Source organism: Myotis nattereri (assembly GCF_964212035.1).
Source record: "Myotis nattereri genome assembly, chromosome: 9".
Taxonomy (NCBI): Eukaryota; Metazoa; Chordata; class Mammalia; order Chiroptera; family Vespertilionidae; genus Myotis; species Myotis nattereri.
Window position 1 is genome coordinate 41,079,199 of NC_138084.1, and position 20,719 is coordinate 41,099,917.

General features: G+C 37.2%; 3 protein-coding genes and 1 pseudogene across 4 annotated transcripts; 2 read left to right on the forward strand and 2 right to left on the reverse strand.

Annotated features, from left to right (window-relative positions):
- Nucleotides 1–281: 281 nt before the first annotated feature.
- On the reverse strand, nucleotides 282–1,223 carry LOC308524118 (olfactory receptor 51G2-like; the record flags this gene model as incomplete). Its single annotated transcript, XM_081098267.1, has 1 exon — nucleotides 282–1,223. The coding sequence occupies one exon, from the start codon at nucleotides 1,221–1,223 to the stop codon at nucleotides 282–284; it is 942 nt and encodes a 313-aa protein (XP_080954393.1).
- Nucleotides 1,224–8,802: 7,579 nt separating this feature from the next.
- LOC308524153 (olfactory receptor 51L1) lies at nucleotides 8,803–9,753 on the reverse strand (the record flags this gene model as incomplete). Its single annotated transcript, XM_081098302.1, has 1 exon — nucleotides 8,803–9,753. The coding sequence occupies exon 1, from the start codon at nucleotides 9,748–9,750 to the stop codon at nucleotides 8,803–8,805; it is 948 nt and encodes a 315-aa protein (XP_080954428.1). The 5' UTR covers nucleotides 9,751–9,753.
- Nucleotides 9,754–11,212: 1,459 nt separating this feature from the next.
- Nucleotides 11,213–11,772, forward strand: LOC308525478 (myb/SANT-like DNA-binding domain-containing protein 3; annotated as a pseudogene). Its single transcript has one exon. The product of its transcript is annotated as a myb/SANT-like DNA-binding domain-containing protein 3 (transcript).
- Nucleotides 11,773–18,226: 6,454 nt separating this feature from the next.
- LOC308524115 (olfactory receptor 51A7-like) lies at nucleotides 18,227–19,168 on the forward strand (the record flags this gene model as incomplete). Its single annotated transcript, XM_081098266.1, has 1 exon — nucleotides 18,227–19,168. One exon carries the CDS (start codon nucleotides 18,227–18,229, stop codon nucleotides 19,166–19,168), a length of 942 nt encoding a protein of 313 aa, XP_080954392.1.
- Nucleotides 19,169–20,719: the final 1,551 nt, after the last annotated feature.

The following is a 20,719-nucleotide window of genomic DNA, read 5'->3' on the forward strand; positions in this document are numbered from 1 at the left end:
TAAGAATGGCCTAACCTGGGTTTGGTGACCATATTCTTTAGTATGTCAACATGAATATAAAACAAAACAAAACAAAACAAAACAAAACAAAACAAAACAAAGCATGCCTTTATTCTCCATACTGAAAAGATAGGATTTACTATTATTGAAGTTTGTATCTAGCTTCTTAAAAGCAAAGCATTTTCAGTAATATTTAAATTCAAAATTCTATATTAATATGAAGTACTCTCATAAATATAAAAAAGAGGGGGAAGAAAGTTGTGTCTTAGAGTCCCTTTTACCTAAACTTTCTGTTGTTTGAATTTCTTGAGGATTCTGTCACGAATCTGCTTGGTTTTGACACTGTAGACAATTGGGTTCATGAGGGGTGGAACCAGCAAGTAGACATTGGCCATGAGCACATGGACAATTGGGGAAGCATTCTGCCCGTAGCGACGGATCATAGATAGCCCAATCATTGGTGTATAGAAGGTGAGTACAGCACAGATGTGGGAGATGCAGGTATTGAGGGCTTTCACCCTCTCTGTTTTGGAGGCTATACTCAACACTGTGCCAAGGATGAGAATATAGGAGAAGATGAGGAGCACTGAATCCAGTCCCATGGAGAAGATGACCACCATGAGGCCATAGATGCTGCTGACTCGACGGCTGGATACAGTTGTCTTTATGAGGTCCTGGTGCAGGCAGAAGGGGTAAGAGAGAATATTGACATGACGATACTGAAGCTTCTTTAGGAGGAAGGAAGCTGGAAAGACCAGAGCCAAAGCCCTTCCAGCAATTGCCGACCCAATTCCAATGATTACACCATTGGTTAGAATGGCTGAGTAGCGCAGGGGCACTCGGATGGCTACAACGCGGTCAAACGCCATGGCTAACAGCACAGCTGACTCAATAATTGAGAAAACATGAATGAAATACATCTGGACCAGACAAGCATTGAAGGAAATCTCCCGGGCATGGAACCAAAAGACACTGAACATGGTAGGCAAGGTTGTAGTGGACAGGCCCAGGTCAGTAAGTGCCAACATTGACAGAAAGAAGTACATTGGTTGGTGGAGGGAAGGCTCAGTTCTGACGATAAATAGGATAGTAATGTTCCCTGCAACTGAGGTGACGTAAACAAAGAAGATGGGAAGAGATATCAAGCCGTAGCTGCTTTCAAGGCCTGAGAAGCCTGTTAGAAGGAAACGAGGGTACAGCGTAGAGCTATTGAAGACAGACATTGTGCGGATGGAGGCACCTTCGGTCTAGGTGGAGAGACAAAAACATAGAACAATGAGAGTAAAAGTCAATATTACAAAAAGAAGCTCAACGCATGCTGCTCTGTTTACTGTTTCAATTACTCTTCTGCTCATTATATGTAAATTACTATCTGCATTTATTATTTTACCAATGGATTAATTATTTGTTCATTGCACATTCATTGAGAACATATTTTATAAAAGGAAATTGTGCAGTGTGAAAATATAGAGAAATATATAAAACATGCCTTCAAATACTTACACCCTGGTGGATAGAGAGAGCTAATATTCTAAAGACAAGTGTTACTTTAATACTAGGAAACTATCCTGACCAGGGAGGTCAGGGAAGATTTATTAAAAATAATTCTTGCCGAAACCGGTTTGGCTCAGTGGATAGAGCGTCGGCCTGCAGACTGAAAGGTCCCAGGTTCAATTCCGGTCAAGGGCATGTACCTGGGTTTCGGGCACATCCCCAGTGGGAGATGTGCAGGAGGCAGCTGATGGATGTTTCTCTCTCATCGATGTTTCTAACTCTCTATCTCTCTCCCTTCCTCTCTGTAAAAAATCAATAAAATATATATTTAAAAAAAAATAAAATAAAATAAAATAATTCTTGAATTAGGTTCTTGAATAACAAATATGAGTTTGATGGGAACAAAGATCTGATTGGCACCCATGTAAATGCAGAAAGGTGTTAGTATTATAAGTAAATATAATTGAGCAAAGTTATAGGGCTGATGGCTTTTCAGAGGGTTATGAGAGCTAAAAATTAATTAAAATGAACCAGAATTTCTGAAGGAAATTGTGCATAAATATAGAGTTTGTATTTAAACTTAGAAGGTACAAAATGTCTTTTTTTTTAATTAAACCATTTGACCAAATTTATATCAGTGCTAAATTAGAACAAATGTTATTTCTTTATATTTTTCAACACACATGAAACAGTTGTATTAAACGAAAGTTTGTTGTCTACTGTTTATACTCATGTTGCTGCTATAAAGGACAACAACATACATAAATGGTCTAAATGCTGACAAAAGAGAAGGCAGGGAAGTCCTTTAGAAGGCGAGTGTAGTGGTTTTTAAAAGTGGATAAAGGTGAAGTGTAACAGTAGGGATGATAAAGGTCAAATAGATATAAAAATTTATAAGGAGAAAAAATAAAAAATTGGTCAATGATCATATGCTAAAAGTGAGAAAAAGAAAGAAACCCAGGACAAGTTCAGTTATTTGGTAGATTTTGGTGTCATTAAATGAAACAAAGAAAAAAATTAAAAACTTGGTGAAATTAGGGTGTACGATTAATTCAGTTTGGTTAGGATTAACTTGAGGCATGTGTGTCAAAGAGATAGTGATATTTTTGGATCTGTAAAGGGTTGCCAAAAAATAAATTACTCCTACTCAGAAAAATTGGAAGGAAGAGAGAGAAAACAATCCTTAGAAAAAAAATCAAGGCAACAACCAAAAAGAAACATGGCATGTTCGAAGAAGAGTGTAACAGCTTTAGTGCTCAGGACTCGGACACCAAACAGATGAAATGTGCTCTAGGACACATAAGAGGCAGGGTTGACTAAGGACTGAAGAAGATGAGGCATTATAGGAGGACTCCTAGAGACTTCAATTACTGCGCAACATGATGGCCCCTCAATTCCAATTACTCTGGGCACCAAATAACAATAAAAATGTCCACTTGGTAAATTTGGTGTCAATTTTTTTTTTTCAAAATTCATCTGTTTCCCAATCTATCGTGCTCCACTGATATACTTACATTTTATGGTTTCCTCTGACAGACTTAAACTAATTCCCTGCCCTCCTACAGGAACCTTTTCACTCTGACACCACTTCCTGCCTTTTTAGGAGCAGATACAATGAAAAGAAGAATTGCTTTACATATTCTCATCTTGTGATTTATATACTTTACTAATTATAGCATATTAGGCAATATTGGTCTTTATACACCTCCCTCACTATCTTAGCTTTAATATCACAAACTGTTCCTCAGCTCATTCAACATCACTAAACAATAATTGTTAGCTCTTTGGTAGTTGCACACAATTATTTTCTTCTTCCTTGATACCCTCTCTCAAATCTTTCAATGTCTTCAGAGACTACATCCTGCCCAGGTATGCCAGCCCTTCCCTCTAAGATCACTCTCACCTACTTCTTTGTAGAAAAGTCTCTGACTTAGGTTAGTCATAAATCATCTCCCCTAAATGGGTCTGTTGGATATAGATACAAACACCTTGTACTCAGTGGCTACTTCTCTAGAGTCAGAGAAAACCTGATGATAACTGTCATTCATTTTGAACAGATTACCAAACTTCTTTGAACACAAAAAACTGGGAAATGCATTACATTATGTAATATTTAAGATATTCAAGAAAATGTATCTAAAGTGTTTAGCAAAGGGTCTGAGACCTAGGAGATACTTTAGACTTAAGTAAAGCAACATCTTAATGGATATGCTGAAGTAGTCACAATCTTGAACATATCAGCCATATACAACTGTGATCCAAAGGCAGATGTGACCTGCAGTGCCCACGGTATCACTTGTAAAGATATCCCCCTCAGGACTTCTCTTGGGAATTACTTTGCCTAAATTCCTTTTTTGGCTCACAGTATTGCCAAATATGTATGCTATGCATGAGATAGAAATAGAGGAGGTACTTGAATCATCATGACTATCATCATTATCATTTTGAACGTTATAATATGCGATAGAAATGTTCTGAGAGACTGGAGATTTCAGTGCATGAACCAACCAGTTATAGTATCTATACCTGGAGGTGGATTTTAATGGCATTCCTTCCCAAAGCCCTTTTGAGCAGCCTTGGATGATGATAGTCTGGCTTCTTTAGGAGCATGCCAATCTGTATCTCTGACTTACCCCAAATTAGTAATTTCACTTGGTCAAATTCTTCAAATAGGTACTAATTTTTTACCCATTCTTCTCAACTCAGAAGCCCTCCTTCAGGCACACCTGAGCCCTCAGGTGTAGATAGCCATTCATCCTGCTATAGGTTGGTCAGACAGGCCTAGGGACTTCTTATAGACAGAGAGAGCCACAGTGGATCCTAAGGTGGATAGTTCTTCAAGGAAGCATAGATTTCCTGAGTGAAGCATCCAATTTTCCTTCAGCAACTCGAGAGCCAGGATAAAATATTTTTGGGTTCAGCATCCTTGACTCCATCCAGCGATGTGCTTCATCAGCACTACATTCTGTGCTTTAACTACCCTAACCTCAGCACCCCCTCTGGGTTAATCCATTCTCTCAGGACTATTTTTTTTTCTTAATGCAACCTCCAGGGAGGAAAAATTATGCCACTGCCAGTGGAGCTTTTTCTCTTGCTTGGAGAAAAGAGATGATCATGTCAAATTTTCTAGCTGGGAGTCCAGCTATGGTAGCAACAGAGAAGTGTCCCTGAGCTCATCTGATGGAGGCTCAGTGAATCAGAATAATGTACAAAAAAAGGCTGCGCTCTGAATAACCAGAAATAGCAGTTACTAGCTGCTCAAAAATAATAATTCTTTATACGCCCTGTATCAGATTTTCCTAAAATGTACAATAGGCCACTATTGAAGTAGAATTAATGGCCAAACATATAGAAAAGCCTTGGTCAGTTATGTTTGGGACAAATGGTGGATTGCAATACCATTGTGTGTAAACATCTATATTGCATGCTGATGGTTTCAGACTTTTCCAGACATATTTTATCCAGAAAGCATTTATTAACTTCTAAAATTTGTGTTCAACAGAACTCCATTTGGGAAATAGGAGTTGAGAGAATCCTTGATTTAAGACAGTAATTCTCAGCAAGAAAAAAAAATTGTCCTAACGGGATATTTTACCGCATCTGGGGGCATTTTTAGTTGTCACACTGGGGAAATGTTGAGGGCATCTAGTTTTTAGATATTAGGGATGTTCCTAAACACCTTACAATGAGCACACAGATCCCACAACAAAGAATTATCCAGTCCAATTGTTAATAATGCCAAGGTTAATAAAAAAAAACACAACCTTTTTTTAAGCTGGGGGGAGGAAACTGTAGGTGTAGCAGGTGATGGAGTGTGGTGAAGGGAATGGGAGAAAATTAAACTAAAACTCAAAATTCTGTGTTTAAGTCCCAGGGTAATATGAAGACAAAGAAAATGGCCTCTTTAACCATGACAGTAAAGAGCATGGTCTGTAGATCCAGAAGTCCTTACCTTTGAATTCCTGTTCTGGCACTTATTGACTGTATAGCCTTGGGAACATTGTTACTCAGCCTTTTTGTCTGTTTCCTTATGTATGCAATGAGTTCATAATAATTTTATCTGTCTCCTATGTTTTTTTAACTGTTCAGTGAGTTAATATACGTATAGCATTTAGAACGTATTAAGTAATTAATAACAAATCATCAAAAATTGATTCCCTGATGCCTCAATACAGATTTTTATTAAATTAATTATTTCTACTGTTCTGCCAGTCTACCAATTCTGTGATCCTGTATTTTATGCCCTCAGCTGAAACTGACTTCAAAAGCTTTGTCAAGTGTTTGGAGTGGGTGTATGAAATTAATAGCCATTAAATAATTTCATCATAAGGCTAATTTCTCTGAATCTGGTTTCATGAGCATCAGATGGCTTTTTTAATGCAGAGGCAAATGCATATTACTTTATTTTTAAATTAAATTTATTGGCATGACATTGGTTAATAAGATCATATGGGCCTCAAGTGTATAATTCTATGATGCAGCATTATTCACGATGTCTAAGATGGAAATGACAGAAGTGTCCTTCAGTAGACTATTAAAGATATGGTACATATATATGATGGAATAAATACTACTGAGCCATGAGAAAAGATGAAATATTGCTATTTGCAACAACATGGATGAATCTTTGAGAATATTGTGCTAAGTAAAATAAGTCAGAAATATAGAAAAGCCTTGGTCAATTATGTTTGGAACAAATGGTGCATTGCAATACCATTGTGTATAAACATCTATACTGCATACTAATGGTTTCAGACTTTTCCAGACATATTTTATCCAGAAAGCATTTATTAACTTCTAAAATTTGTGTTAAGAACCATATGGTTCCACTCATATGTGGGATATCAAATTGAAAGCAACAAATGAACAAACAGGAAAAACAAATGAACAAAAACTCATAGACACAAACAGAACCAATATTTAAGAGACTGGCTCAGAAATTTTCATCTGAACTTGGTGTTCTTCAGGAATTTATGTCTTTCTTGAAAACCTTATTTGAAGGTTTGTAGAGAGAAAACCCAGGCCCAGAAAGCATCTTTAATGAACCATTTAAAATATTTAACTAAGAATAACAGAAACCCTACACATGTATTTCTAGACAATATTATAAAAAGGTCACTTCATAGTGATTTTTATGAGGCAAGCATCACATATTCCGTAATCAGATAATGACATCACAGCAGCTTAGGCTGCAAGTTATTTTATTAAGAACTTTAAATTTTATTTTTGATTACAGTTTACATTCACTGTAATTTTGTATTAGTTTCAGATGCACAGCATAGTGGTTAGACATCATATACTTTATAAAGTGCTCCCCTCGATATTTTCAGTACCCATCTGGCAGCATATATAGTTATTACAATATTATTGACTATATTCTCTATGTTGAACTTTACATCTCCATTACTATTCTATAACTACCAATTAGTACTTCTTATTCCCTTCAGATTTTCCACAAGTTTTTTAGGGAGGGAGGTGCTTGATCAGAAGGATTTGGGTCCCCCCTTTTCACAAGTTCTTGATTGAAGTATGATCTGAGTAGTGCATGTCCAAGTCCACTTCAGAGTCCTTTCTAGTTTGAGATAATGTGAGACAGTTTGGGCAAGTCTTAAGTTGCTCCTGGAGATTGGAGAAAATGTTACTCAGACGTGTTCTTTCTAAACTCTGCTCTTTTCATGCTACCTCCTTTTCCTGGAACACCTTGACCAGTGGTGTGCTGGTAAATACTTAAGAACCAACTCTTAAGGAAAATTTTTAAAGCCTTCAAATTTAGTGTTTTCCAATTTCTGTTGTGTAAATACTCCCATCATGACCAAAACCAAACTGCCAGTCTGACATTACAGAGCATGCAGTTGGAATAAGATATGCACAATTGTCTTTTATAAGCCAATGTAAATCAGCTGAAGCACACCAATTTTTCACACTTAGCCCAGCTGGCACTAAAAAATTTGACTCACAAGGCACAACTAAAATGTCAACTACTTCAATTCCGGACTCCTAAATCTTCAATTGAAATTGAGCACTCTCCAGTAGTAATATTGTACAATTTATTTATTTCAATGCTAGCATCTGTTAGTTTTACTAATCTTTATACATATGTATCTCCACTATTAAACATTAATTTTTTAACATTAAGACCCATGCATTCCATTTTGTATGTATCCATAGTATTTAAAGCAATAATTGTCACAGTTGATATTTCATGTTTCTTAGTATAGTGTCATTGAATGAGTAAATAGGCAATAAGATTTACACTTACAACTATTTTGGGAGTACTCGTGATAGCTGGGGGAGATCAGTCCCATAGGGATATGTTAGTGTAGCAGTCATGACCCCATACTCAAAAAGTTTATAATGTAGCTGAGAAGAAAGTGAATATGTATGAAATAGGAAAATATCACCAATCAATGCACACATGTAAGTCATCCTAATGAAGGAGAAAAGAGTAATGGGTTATCTACAACAAAGATACTGAGAAAGATACAATATGAAAGATCCACACAGCATGTAGAATAAGAGTAGGAAATATTGTTAAAAGATGAGGGTGGTATTGTGCACAACTCCCAACCCACTCACAGATTAAAACATGCTGCCCTACTGAACAGGGAATCTACACATGTGCCCAGATGTGTAGACCTGCACTATCAGGCTTGCTTGAACAACTCCCCATGTTTCTGCCTCAGCATTTGCTGTTCGGTTAAAAGAGTAGATAGATCTCCAGTGGCAGTGGGAGAAAGGCCATCACTGCCCAGTGAGGAGGTGAAGACTTAGCTCATAGCCAACAGCCACAGTAGCATTTCAGTTTTGCCACGAACTCAAGTTTCAAACTTGCTCCAAGAAGTCAGAAATAGTTTCATAATCAGTTATAACATTTTAGCAGGAGAAACAAAATATGGGCAAATGTATTAGAAAAAGAGAGAGAAGGAGAGAGAGAAAGATGGATTTCTTGGTTTTAGAGCATAAGCATTGGAAACCATATAAACATAGTTACATTTTATAAGGAAAATTATTTCTATTATCATTACAAGTAATAATTTAATAATATTGACAAATTTTACAGTTTTCCAAAACAATCTCTTTTACCTACATTATGTAATAGGAGTCTCATAATTAATTTGGGGATAGAAAAGGCCATGCTTATCACAATTTGACTGAAAAACTTGAATCTCATAAGGATTGTTAATTAACTGAGAATTGGAAGTGAATTAAGAATTTAAACAGATGACTTCACCCCAAATATTTTATTTCTCACCTACTACAATAGCTGCCCCACAATTTTTCAGTGGGAAAACTAGAGGATAGAATTACTTAAAGCCTCCTCTCTAGCCCAAACTTGCGGAGAATTCCTAGACGAATCTGTTTTGTCCTGACACTGTAGACAATAGGATTAAGCACCGGGGGAAGGAGCAGGTAGATGTTAGCCATGAGGATGTGGACTATGGGAGACAGATGTTTCCCAAAACGATGGGCCATTGACACCCCAATAACTGGTACAAAGAAGATGAGCACCACACAGATGTGGGATACACATGTGTTGAGTGCTTTTAGCCGCTCTTCAGGAGACGCAATGCTCAGCACAGCATTCAGAATCAGGACATAAGAGAGAAGTATAAAGACTGAATCCACGCCCAGTGTGGCCATAACTATGCACAGTCCATAAATACTGTTGATCCTGGCATCTGAACAGGATAATTTCAGAACATCCTGGTGCAAACAAAATGGATGGGAGAGGACATTGACATGGCAATAGTGATATTGTCTCAGTAGCAAAGGTGTGGGGAGTACAACTCCCACGCTTCTTAACAAGCAGGCCAAACCGATCTTGCCTATTACGCTGTTGGTGAGGATGGTGGTGTAGTGCAGTGGACGGCAGATAGCAACGAAACGGTCGAAGGCCATGGCCAATAGCACTGAAGATTCCAGGAATGTGAATGTGTGGATGAAGAAGAGCTGAGCAAAGCAAGCACTTGCCTGGATCTCCCGAGTATTCAACCATAATACAGAAAGGATAGTGGGAAGAGTAGACAGGGACATACCTAGGTCATTTAGTGCCAGGATGGAAAGGAAATAATACATGGGCTGATGGAGCGAGGACTCGATCCAAATGACAGAGAGAATGGTAACATTACCAACCAGTATTGCCAAGAATACAAAGCAGAATAGAATTGAGAGCCAAGAATGAGCATACTCCAGTCCAGGAAAACCCTTCAGAATAAATACGGGCTCCATAGTATCATTGGTATTCCAGACCACCATGGTGACCCTGGCAAACAGGAGAAATAGTTCCTGTTATTCATTTGTATCTGTCAGAGTTATCCTTTGTGAGCATAAGCAGTGCAATCAGAATACAATACATGTTTCCTCTAACCTCTCTAACTTCGCAAAGAAAGGAGGTACCTTTTACGATTTTCATATAAGGAACATTTTCCAATAGCAGCAAATTCTGGAATAAAAGTGTCTACCACGCAAATCTGGTCATCTCTGACAAGAATTTTAATAGATTTGCATTGACAATCTTCCACTGATCAGCTTATCTTAAAATTGTAGATTGGAGTAAAATATTATGATATTTAATACATTTCAAAATTGTTCACCTCTAGAGGATGACATCCATTTTCTCCCTTGCATAAATAATACATTGTTCTTCTAATTATTTTACCCTCTTTAGCTCTTGTATATTAACACAAACTATGCCAAAATCTATACCTACTATTTATTTGCAATTTAAAAATTAACACTTACCTGAAATTTACATATAAGCCAGTTTCATCGGTATGATGTTAATCATGTTACCAGTAGTCTGTTTCCCAAATAATCCAGTTTTATTTTGTCTGTCTCTGCCTAAGTTTTCCTCCATTGTAGGTAAAGTCTCTCTCTCTCTCTCTCTCTGTCTCTCTCTCTCTCTTTCCTCCAACCCTCCATTAATTTACTTTCTAAACACTCATAATTTATATTCGTATTTTTCTCCTGGCTACCATTTCTTTCTATTTTGTTTTATCTAAATTTCTGTCTTTTCACTATGTAATTCTCTGTTTCCAGTCCTTTTATTGCCTCCATCTTTCTTCCAATTTTTCTTTGTATTTTTGTGCTTTTAGTTCTTGCTCTCTCTGGTTTATTTCTCACCCAAGAAGAGTTCCATCTCTATCTTATATATCAGCATAAAGTCAAATTTATCTTGAATACAGAGGCTATAATTACTATCTCTATAAATACTCCTGGGTTCTCCTGGGGTAGATTGAATCTTCATGATTAGTGTCACAGTCTGCTGGATCCCCAGAGATGTAATTAATATAAACATCTCTTAACAACAACTGTGCCAAAACATATGATGATGATGTTGGAAATTGTAGAAATGTGTCACAGGCCTCAGGTTCTGCTTTGATTGAGATCAGGTTGGGCTGAAGGTTTTGTGGTGTCTCTCTATTGGTGAATTTAAAACATACGAGTAGAAATTTAAAGTGTGGGAACAGAAAAAAACAAAAAGCCCAAATGGTCAGTTATCTAAGTAATCTGGTGGAAGAAGAGGGGTGAGGGTGACGGCCTGGCTCTTTAGCTGTGTGGCTCACAATGTGTTTGAGATAGCCCGTCTTATAAGTGGATGCCTCTGTGAAATGGATGACTTAGCAATCAAAGCTTGTCATACAACAGCATTACAAAAGAGAAATACCAGGGGGCGCACTTGCAGGATAGCCAAGGGCCAGGAGAAATAGGATGGAAAATGCAAAATAACAAAATTATAAAACCTGACAAATATGTCTCAGAATTGGAAAAGAGCATCCTGCTTGCTTTAGTAGAAAATTACAAGTATGTGCTGGCATGTAAGAAAAGTGATGCCCGAACTATTGCCTTCAAGCAACATATCTGGCAGGGGCTTGTCCAAGAATACAACTGTCAGCCAAGATATCAGACAGGTGAAGAAGTGTTAGGGGAACATCAAGACTCCCACCAAAAAAACGATGGCCCATGAGAGGAGAGAGAAAGTAAAAGAGTGTCAGCCCACTTCTGAGTATGCACCTCCTGAGAAGGCGATCTCCAGCATGCTGCTGGAGCAGCTCTGCTTTCTGCAGATCCCTCCTATAGAAGGGCCCGAAGCCCACCCTGAAGCCCATAGTCCAAGAATCCTTTGCTGTTTCACATAGAGAATTGTGTGATGATGAGAAAGAATTCATATATTTTCCGGCATGTGAGGGGACCTCTCAGCCCGAACCCTCGTGTTCAGCTGTCAGAATAACAGACAACAAAAACTACAGGAGCCAAACCTCTCAGGAAGCTACTTAAAAAAAAAAATGTGTGAGGGCCCTAGCAGGTTTGGTTCAGTGAATAGAGCCGCAGCCTGCAGACTGAAGAGTCCCAGGATCATTCCAGTGTATGTGATTTAATGAGCAACATTCACAAGTACGACATTCCAGGAAAGGCCCTGATTGCATAACTAATTTTTCAAATTATATCCTGATTAAAAAAAGGACAGGTTCTTTTGTAATCCTCATCCAAGGATATGTTTATTGATTTTTAGAGAGAGGAAGGAAGAGAAAAAGAGAGAGGGGGGAGAGAAACATCAATGTAAGAGAGAAATAGCAATGTGAGAGAGAAGTATCAATTGGTCACTCCCTGTATATGCCCCAACTGGGGATAGAACCTGAAACCCAGGCATGTGCCCTGATTGGGAATTGAACCTACAACCTTTTTGGTGTACAAAATGACATTCCAGCTAGCTGGGTGAAAGGACAGGTTCTTATTGTACCTGTGCAAATAACACATTGTCATAAAGAGAAAGGACACTCAAGAAGACTTTCTGGACTCTAAGGAGTCAATGAGAATCAGGTCTGACTTCAAAATGTTTCATTTCAGTTTACAAAAGCAGAGTCTACTAAATTAATAGTTGAAGAAAGGAAAACATCAATATGTAGTCAGAAAATAGAGCATAAAACAACATCGAAACTATTACAAACATAATGAAATGTTATTCATCAATTTATTAAACCTCATGTAATTCTTTTTTATATATATTTTTATTGATTTCAGAGAAGAAGAGAGAGGGAGAGAGATAGAAACAACAGTGATGAAAGAGAATCATCGATCAGCTGCCTCCTGCACGCCCTCTACTGGGATTGATCCTGCAACGCAACCTGGGCATGTGCCCTTCACCAGAATAGAACTTGGGACCCATCAGTTCACAGGCCAATGCTCTATCCACTGAGCCAAACCAGCACGGGCCTCATGTAATTCTTATTACACTGGATCTTGGGTTCGCAGGCCCATGGAACTAACTGTCTCTTGACTAAAAATGGTCCTGGATATCATGACTCAGCCCACTGTAATACAGGCGTAACTCCTATTATTGTGCATTGCTTCCTTGCATTTCACAGATACTGAGTTTTCATCAACATCGAGGCAAGATCCTATACCAGCAAAAAGAATCACAGCTCATTGAAGGCTCAGATGATGGTTAGCATTTATTTTTTTAGCAATAAAGTATTTTTTAATTAAGATATATAAATAGACATAATGCCATTGCACATTTACTAGACTATACTATAGTGTAAACATAACTTTTACAAACACTAGGAAACAACAAAACATTGTGACTGAACTTATTGCAATAGTTGATTAATTCCAGTGGTATAGAGCCAAACCTGAGATATCTCCAAAGTATGCCTGTTGTAGTCTGAAAAGTTACCCAAGAGTCTCTTCTTTGAACTTTGAAGAGTTGGTGCAGCCCTTTCCCCTGGGCTCTGACAGGGCTCATCTCTGTTGAAGAGAAAGCTCTGGCCTATTACCGATTGCAGAGGCTTCATGAATGCATCGAGTCAAACAGAAACTAATGTTTTAAGCCAGGGGTGGGCAAACTTTTTGACTCGAGGGCCACAATGGGTTCTTAAACTGGACCGGAGGGCTGGAACAAAAGCATGGATGGAGTGTTTGTGTGAACTGATATAAATTCAAAGTAAACATCATTACATAAAAGGGTACGGTCTTTTTTTTCAATAGTTTTATTCATTTCAAAAGGCCTGATCCGGCCGTGGGCCGTAGTTTGCCCACGGCTGTTTTAAGCCCTACCAGTGTGGCTCAATGGTTGAGCAAACCAGGAGGTCACAGTTCGATTCCCAGTCAGGGCACATGCCTGGGGTGGGGGCTTGACCCCCAGTGTGGGGCATGTAGGAGGCAGCCAATCAATGATTCTCTCTCAGCATCGATGTTTATATCTCCCTCTCTCTTTCTCTCTGAAATCAATAAAAATATATTACAAAGAAAAAAAAACTATTTGAAAAAAACTGTTTTAAGATAATGAAGCTAACTTAAGAAAGTTAGTTATCTTTAATATGGCTATAGTTAATTTGTTACTTATACCATTCAGTGTAAAACCTCTGATGAGAGTTGATAACACAATACAACTGACAAATAAACTTGGTTGTTTCCATGGCATGCAAAACAAGATAATGAAACTATTACAAAAAGAAAGTTTTAAACAAATGTCTATGAGGATAATGATATAACCTACATTCAAGGAGAGTGAATGTTACATCGGATTTATAAAAAATATTGAAGCATAATTTTTTAGTGGAAACAATATTGATATGTAACATAATAATAATGAGAAATATATGCATAATATATCAAGAAAATACCAAGATAATACTAAAAAACAAACAAACAAAAAAACACCACATATCAGTTAAAGAGATTAAGTGAATCTGGAGTAGGACTAGAAAACTGCATTTTTATAAAACTCCATACTGAAGTCTAATGAGCACCTCAGCTTGAAAACCACTGTTCTTGCATATCCTAGATAAAAATTAAATTTTCAAGACTTTCTCAACTTGTAAAAGAAAACATCCATAAATTTAAGGGAGTCAAATCTAGTGGAGGAGGCATATGCATAAAGATGTAGTTATCATACACTGTGAAACTGCTCTAATAGTCACATGGTGCTCTGGTATAATATGATAGATGACATGAACATAATTCTGCCAGAGGTAGCATGTGGGGGAGCACAGGAGACTTGGTTGGAAAGTTTGTAAGGAGGAAATTCCAACCTAGGGGAGTGGGCTGAAGGCGACCCGCCCAGTTTATCAAAATTCCAACCTAGGGAAGTTGACTGAAGGTGGCCACCCCTAATTGTCCCTTGAACTTTTCAAACAAGTCTGTGTACATGTGGACCCTTGGGTGTTTACCAGAATCTTTATGCTTAATCTTTAAGTGTCCTTGTTTAAAGGACACTTCAGACACTTGGGTCCTCCCAAGATTACTTACCCTACTGATTGTATCTAAAAGATAAACTTTATCTCAAACTGCTGTTACAACAAAAGCCTGAAGAGGCAGGTGATCGAGGCTGTCTGGTTCCTTTAGCCAGGCAGTCCATCAGCCCTCTCTTTCACAGCAATCATGTGTCAGAGTAATTATTCATCACTCGTGCAGGGGCTGCTGGTCAGCCCCAGCAGTGGCAAAGAAGACAAAATCGGTGTTTTCCTCAAAGGATTAATTCTTTCCATTTACAGAGGGTTGGATGACTCTCCTTGTCTCCAGTGCCTTTGAGGGTTCACCACGGGGAGTTTTGTTTTTCTCTACATAGAGTCTGATGAGCTGGAAATTTCTTAAGTTTTCTGGACCAATAGGAGATCATCAGGGGGCAGGACTCAATCTCTAAGGTCAGAATAAATGTGCCCACACAGCATTGAAGTTCTGGTGACTACATGCCACCTGCACTTTCTCTTCACTCTGACATATGGTTCCAACAACTTACTGGTAAGTGTCCTGATATTCAGAGCTACCATTTACCTTTGAAGCAGCTCAAGCAAAAAATCTACATAGTATCTTTCTGACTGTGGTTGCCAAGTGATAAAAATGAATATCATCACCCTGACCCTCTAAAAAGTCCAACGATTCTGTTACTACATGGTAGAAGCCTAGAGTCCTGCCAAATAATGCCAATCAACCAAGTGCTAAGCCAGAATCACTGGCTGAGCACAGAGAGAAATTCAAAGCCAGGCACCTGGACTTGTCTCTTGAGTGACATACTTCCTGAATGTTGAATGTATTGCCTTACTTGTTAATGTAAATTGTTTCGGGGTTCAGATGTTCAACACCACTGAGTTTGCAGTGAGAAGACAATAGTGTCCACTAGGAGTTTCTTTCTCCATAGTCTGTCCTAAGTTGGCATGCTTTTTATTAGGTTTATATTTTTGCTTTATATTTTTCCTCTCTTGATAGATAAGAAAGCAGCCTTTCTAACTAATGAAGTACTATGCCAGTAGAGAGAGAGTGAAAAGAAGCAAAAATATCAAGGAGAACACACCATACACGGAGTTACTCTTACACTCATTACTTAGATTTTGAGTTAAATCTTGACCAAGTATTTGAGATTAATTTGTGTTTACTATGTAGACAGGGTAGAAACAAACAACAGTTACTAAAACAAACAGAAAACCCACAGTATTGCCAAAAAAGCAGAAACGACTGATGTTGCACAAGTTTTGTAGTATTGAAAATGTCAAATCTGTCCTAGGATTTTTTTATGAAAGGAAAATAATTCATACTTTTTATTTTAAAAAATATATGTCCTTCAAACAAATCACTGCTTTGCATTGATCACTGAACACTTCATTTTAGATTATCTTTTGGAGTCAGAATAAGAAAGCAGGAAGCTTTCTGGGGTGTGTGTGTGTGTGTGTGTGTGTGTGTGTGTTTAGGAAATAATGGAGCCATCGTTTAGAAACAGGGGATGTAAATGAGGGAGTAAAAATGTTCTAGATGCTGGAACTGTGAATAGTCCTTAACAGAGGAGAAGGCAGGTATTGCATTTGGATCAAAGTGTTTGACAGCAGAGATCTTTCTAAGATCTGTTAAGAGAAGACAATGAACAAACTAACATTAGAGGAAGACAAATCTTGCACTTGGCACAAAGGCATTTTGTAACAACTGTGTTCACATAGGGCCTCCTTTGATACCAATAGTGAGTAACTTGCAAACTTGAATGTAAAGCTATTCAACCAATTGCCTGTAGCTTTTTATACTCCTCTAATTGTATTCAGAAATTTCTATATAGTCTTTACTATTTTATACGATGATTTTTGTCCATCTACTTCAAACTTTATTTTGCTGTGGATATGTTTATCATAACCTTATAAGGAGTCTAGTGATAAATAAAAAGGTAAGTATTTTTGAATGCAGTTTCATTTTATTATATATCAGCTTTATTGAGATATTATTGCCATACCATAAAGTTCATATTTTTAAGTGTACAATACAATTTTTTTACTATATTCATGGTGTTACACAATTGTTGGCACTATCTTATAATATTTTTTCAATGCAAGAAGATATTTTATATCAACTAGAAGTCCCTCCTCATTTATCCTTTTCCTCAGTCCCTGAAAACCATTAATATACTCTCTGTCTCTATAGATTTGCCTATTTTGGAAATTTCATACATATGGGATAATGCAATAATTATCTTTTGTGACTGGTTTCTTTCACTTAGCCTAATGTTTTCAAGGTTCAACTCAATTGTAGCATATGTCAGCACTATTCTTTATTAGCAAATTATAGTCCATTGTAAGAATATACAACAGTTCATCCATTCATCACTTGATTGAATATTGGACCTATGTACAAGTATTTTTATAAATATATGCTTTCATTACTGTTGGATACATACCTAGAAATGGAATTCCTGGGTCATATTGTAACTCTATGTTTAAAATTTTGAAAACCTATAAAAATGGGTTCCAAAGTTGGTAAATATTTTAAAACCTCACCAATAATGTAGGAGAGTTCCAATTTCTCCACATCCTTACCAATAATTGTAATTGTTGTTCTTTTTAATTTTAGCTATTCTACGTGTATGAAGCTATATGACATTTTATTTTTGACTTGCAATTTCCTAATGACTAATGATGTTAAGGATCTTCTCATCTTATTTTGGAGTTGTAGTAGTCCTTCTTGTACTCTTCATACAAGTCCAGATATATGCTTTATAAAGAGTTTCATTCTGTCTGCTGTCATCACTTTTGTGATGATATCATTTGAATCACAAAAGTGTTTAATTTTGATGAAGTCCAATTTATATGTTTTTTTCTGTTTGTGCTTTTGCTGCCATATCTAACTCCTTCCTGGTAACAAAAATTTACAACCGATATTTCCCTTTGTTGTTTTAGCTCTTTAACTTATGTTTATAATACATCGTAAGATAATTTTTGTGCAAGGAGTGAGATAGGGATCTATTTTTTTGAATGTGGTTATTCAACTGTTCTAGCCCCCATTTTTGAAAGAATCATGTTTCTTAAAAATTAATGTTATTCGATAACTACAAGTGCAATTGTTTTAAGTGATGCCCTTATTTGATCCTATATTTATCTATATAGCTGTCAAATTTAATGGCACCACTATCCAAAAAAAATGCTACCGGAAATAGAAGCTGTGAAATTTATTATTCTCTTTCTGTATGTTAAGTCCAAGAAAAGCATTTGAAATATTGTGTTGGTGATTAATTGTGCAGAGTAATATAATTTCATGTTTCTCTTAATATCCTACTTATATTGTTCCTGATATTGCTTTTATTTACATATTATACAGCAGTTGTTTTTAGTTCAAAGAATTATTGTAAGAAAATAGCTGCAACCTCAAGATTTGCATCAACCAGATGATTAAAGCATACACACTTGAGCTAATCCACTTATGCTATTGCAGGAAGGCTCTTCTGAGACCGGTATCCTGATTCTTTCACAGCCCTGTAATGTCAGTCTTTAATACCTCTGAAGTGGAGATCTCTACCTTCTTCCTCGTTGGGATCCCAGGGATGGAACATGCTCACATTTGGTTCGCCATCCCCATTTGCCTCATGTACCTCACTGCCATCCTGGGGAACTGTACCATCCTCTTTCTCATAAAAACAGAGACCTCTCTGCATGAGCCTATGTACTATTTCCTCTCCATGCTGGCCTTCTCTGACCTCGGACTGTCCATTTCCTCGCTTCCAACCATGCTGAGAATCTTCCTGTTCAATGCCACTGGAATTTCCCCTGATGCCTGCTTTGCCCAAGAGTTCTTCATTCATCTATTCTCAGCTATGGAGTCATCAGTTCTTCTTATCATGTCTGTGGACCGCTTCATAGCTATCTACAACCCTCTGAAATACACCTCCATTTTGACCAGTGTCAGAGTCATTAAAATCAGCCTTATATTTGCCTCATTAAGTATTTCACTTGTCCTCCCTTTCCCCTTTATTCTAAAGAGGCTGAGATTCTGTAAGAAAAACTTTCTATCTCACTCCTACTGCCTTCACCAGGATGTCATGAAGCTGGCCTGTTCTGACAACAGGGTCAATGTAATCTATGGACTCTTTGTGGCTCAAACAGCTATGTTAGTGTTGGTGTGCATTTCTGTGTCTTATATGCTGATCTTGAAAATAGTATTGGGCATTGCCTCACACAAAGGCCGCCTCAAGGTCCTCAACACTTGCATCTCCCACATTTGTGCGGTACTCATCTTCTATGTGCCCATTGTCACCTTGGCTGCCCTTCCTCGCTTTGCCAAAAGGGTTTCGCCAGTTATTATGGTCATCATAGCTGATATCTTCCTTCTGGTTCCCCCACTAATGAATCCCATTGTGTACTCTGTAAAGAGTCAGCAGATTAGAAATCGGATCCTGGTGAAATTATGTGACAAACAAGGTTGATGGGAAATTTTGGCTATATAATAACCCAGCTCAGTAAGAAATTTCTGAACAATGTGGGAATCTGAAAATGATAATAAAAAAATGATACACTGCATATACTTAGTAAGGCCCATAAAATGCAAAGCTATTGGTTTAATGCAGCAGCAACAACAATCTAGAGTATGTGATTTTTGGAGTGAGGCTTAGGGTTATACTTTATAACTAAATGTAAAAAAGAAAACCACAGAGTCAAAATGGTATCACTCATGCTAAAAGCCCATGATACCCATTGTAGACTTAATACCCAATTTAATTGCAGTTTCACCTTTCCTAGAAATATAAGTTAATCAACCACTCTGGAATTTTCTGGTTGAGCATCAGTAAGGTAATCTGTCACATGGGCCCTCTTCATCCCTTCTACCCCCATGCTCCATAGAAAAAAGAAGCAGTCTTCATGATAAAATCCCTTGTTCTTTCCTTCTCCCCAAAAGCAAATGTCCTGGTCTAAACATAATCTTTTATTTTCTTTGTTAATGTGTCCCTTGCCAAATCCTTCTTCCTATAAAAACCTCCCATTTGTACAATACCCAGTGCCCTTCTAGTAGCTAGATGAAAGGCAGCTGGATTCAAATTCATTAATTGCTTAATAAAGTCAATTACTTTTTCAAATTTACTCAGCTGAATTTTGTTTTTTACATAAGTTGCCCACCTCTTTACTGAATTTTCTCTCTACACAATTAGCTATATGGCAACCTTAGCTATAGCAATCAAGTCTTAATTAGAATTAAAGATATTTTTAAGTATTATTTTTAAAGTATTTTTAAACAAAAAACTTTAAAAGTAAAATAATATGTTTGTATAGGAGAAAAAGAAACATTGCTCTAATTAACTCAGACATGATCAGCAGTTCTGAAGAATACTGAAAGATAAAACACACATTCAACCACACACAGACTCAAAAGCCCCTAAATACTTATTGTTTGTATGTGTATGGGTGTTAGTCATCAACAATTTATATAAACTATTAAAAATCCCCCTATCCTAAAGTGCTGTGAAATATATTTGGAGATATAAGGCTCACATACATAAAATAATTAAAATTAAAAAATAATAGATTAGAAAATACTTTCTTATTTACATTTTCAAATACTTGCAATAGGTTACATGAATCCCTTTTCTTTTAAAGGGATTTGTTTTTATTGATTTTTAGAGAGAGAGGAAGGGAGAGGGAGAGAGAGATAGAAACATCTATGATAAGAGAGAATCATTGATCAGCTGCCTCCTACACACCCCCTACTGGGCATCGAGCCTGCAACCTGGGCATGCACCCTTGACCAGAATCAAACCCAGCACCCTTCAGTCCGCAGGCCAACACTTTATCTTCTGAGCCAAACTGGCTGGGGCATGAATACCTTCCTTTAAATGTATATTGGGATAGTTATTTTTTATCCAAGTCTGTACATTACTTTTTATTTGCTGCTGTTATAATCTTAAATAATAGTATTATCTTTATTGTCTATATCTTCAATGTGCAAATGATTTAAGAAACAGATATTAACTTCTGTCTTTCTC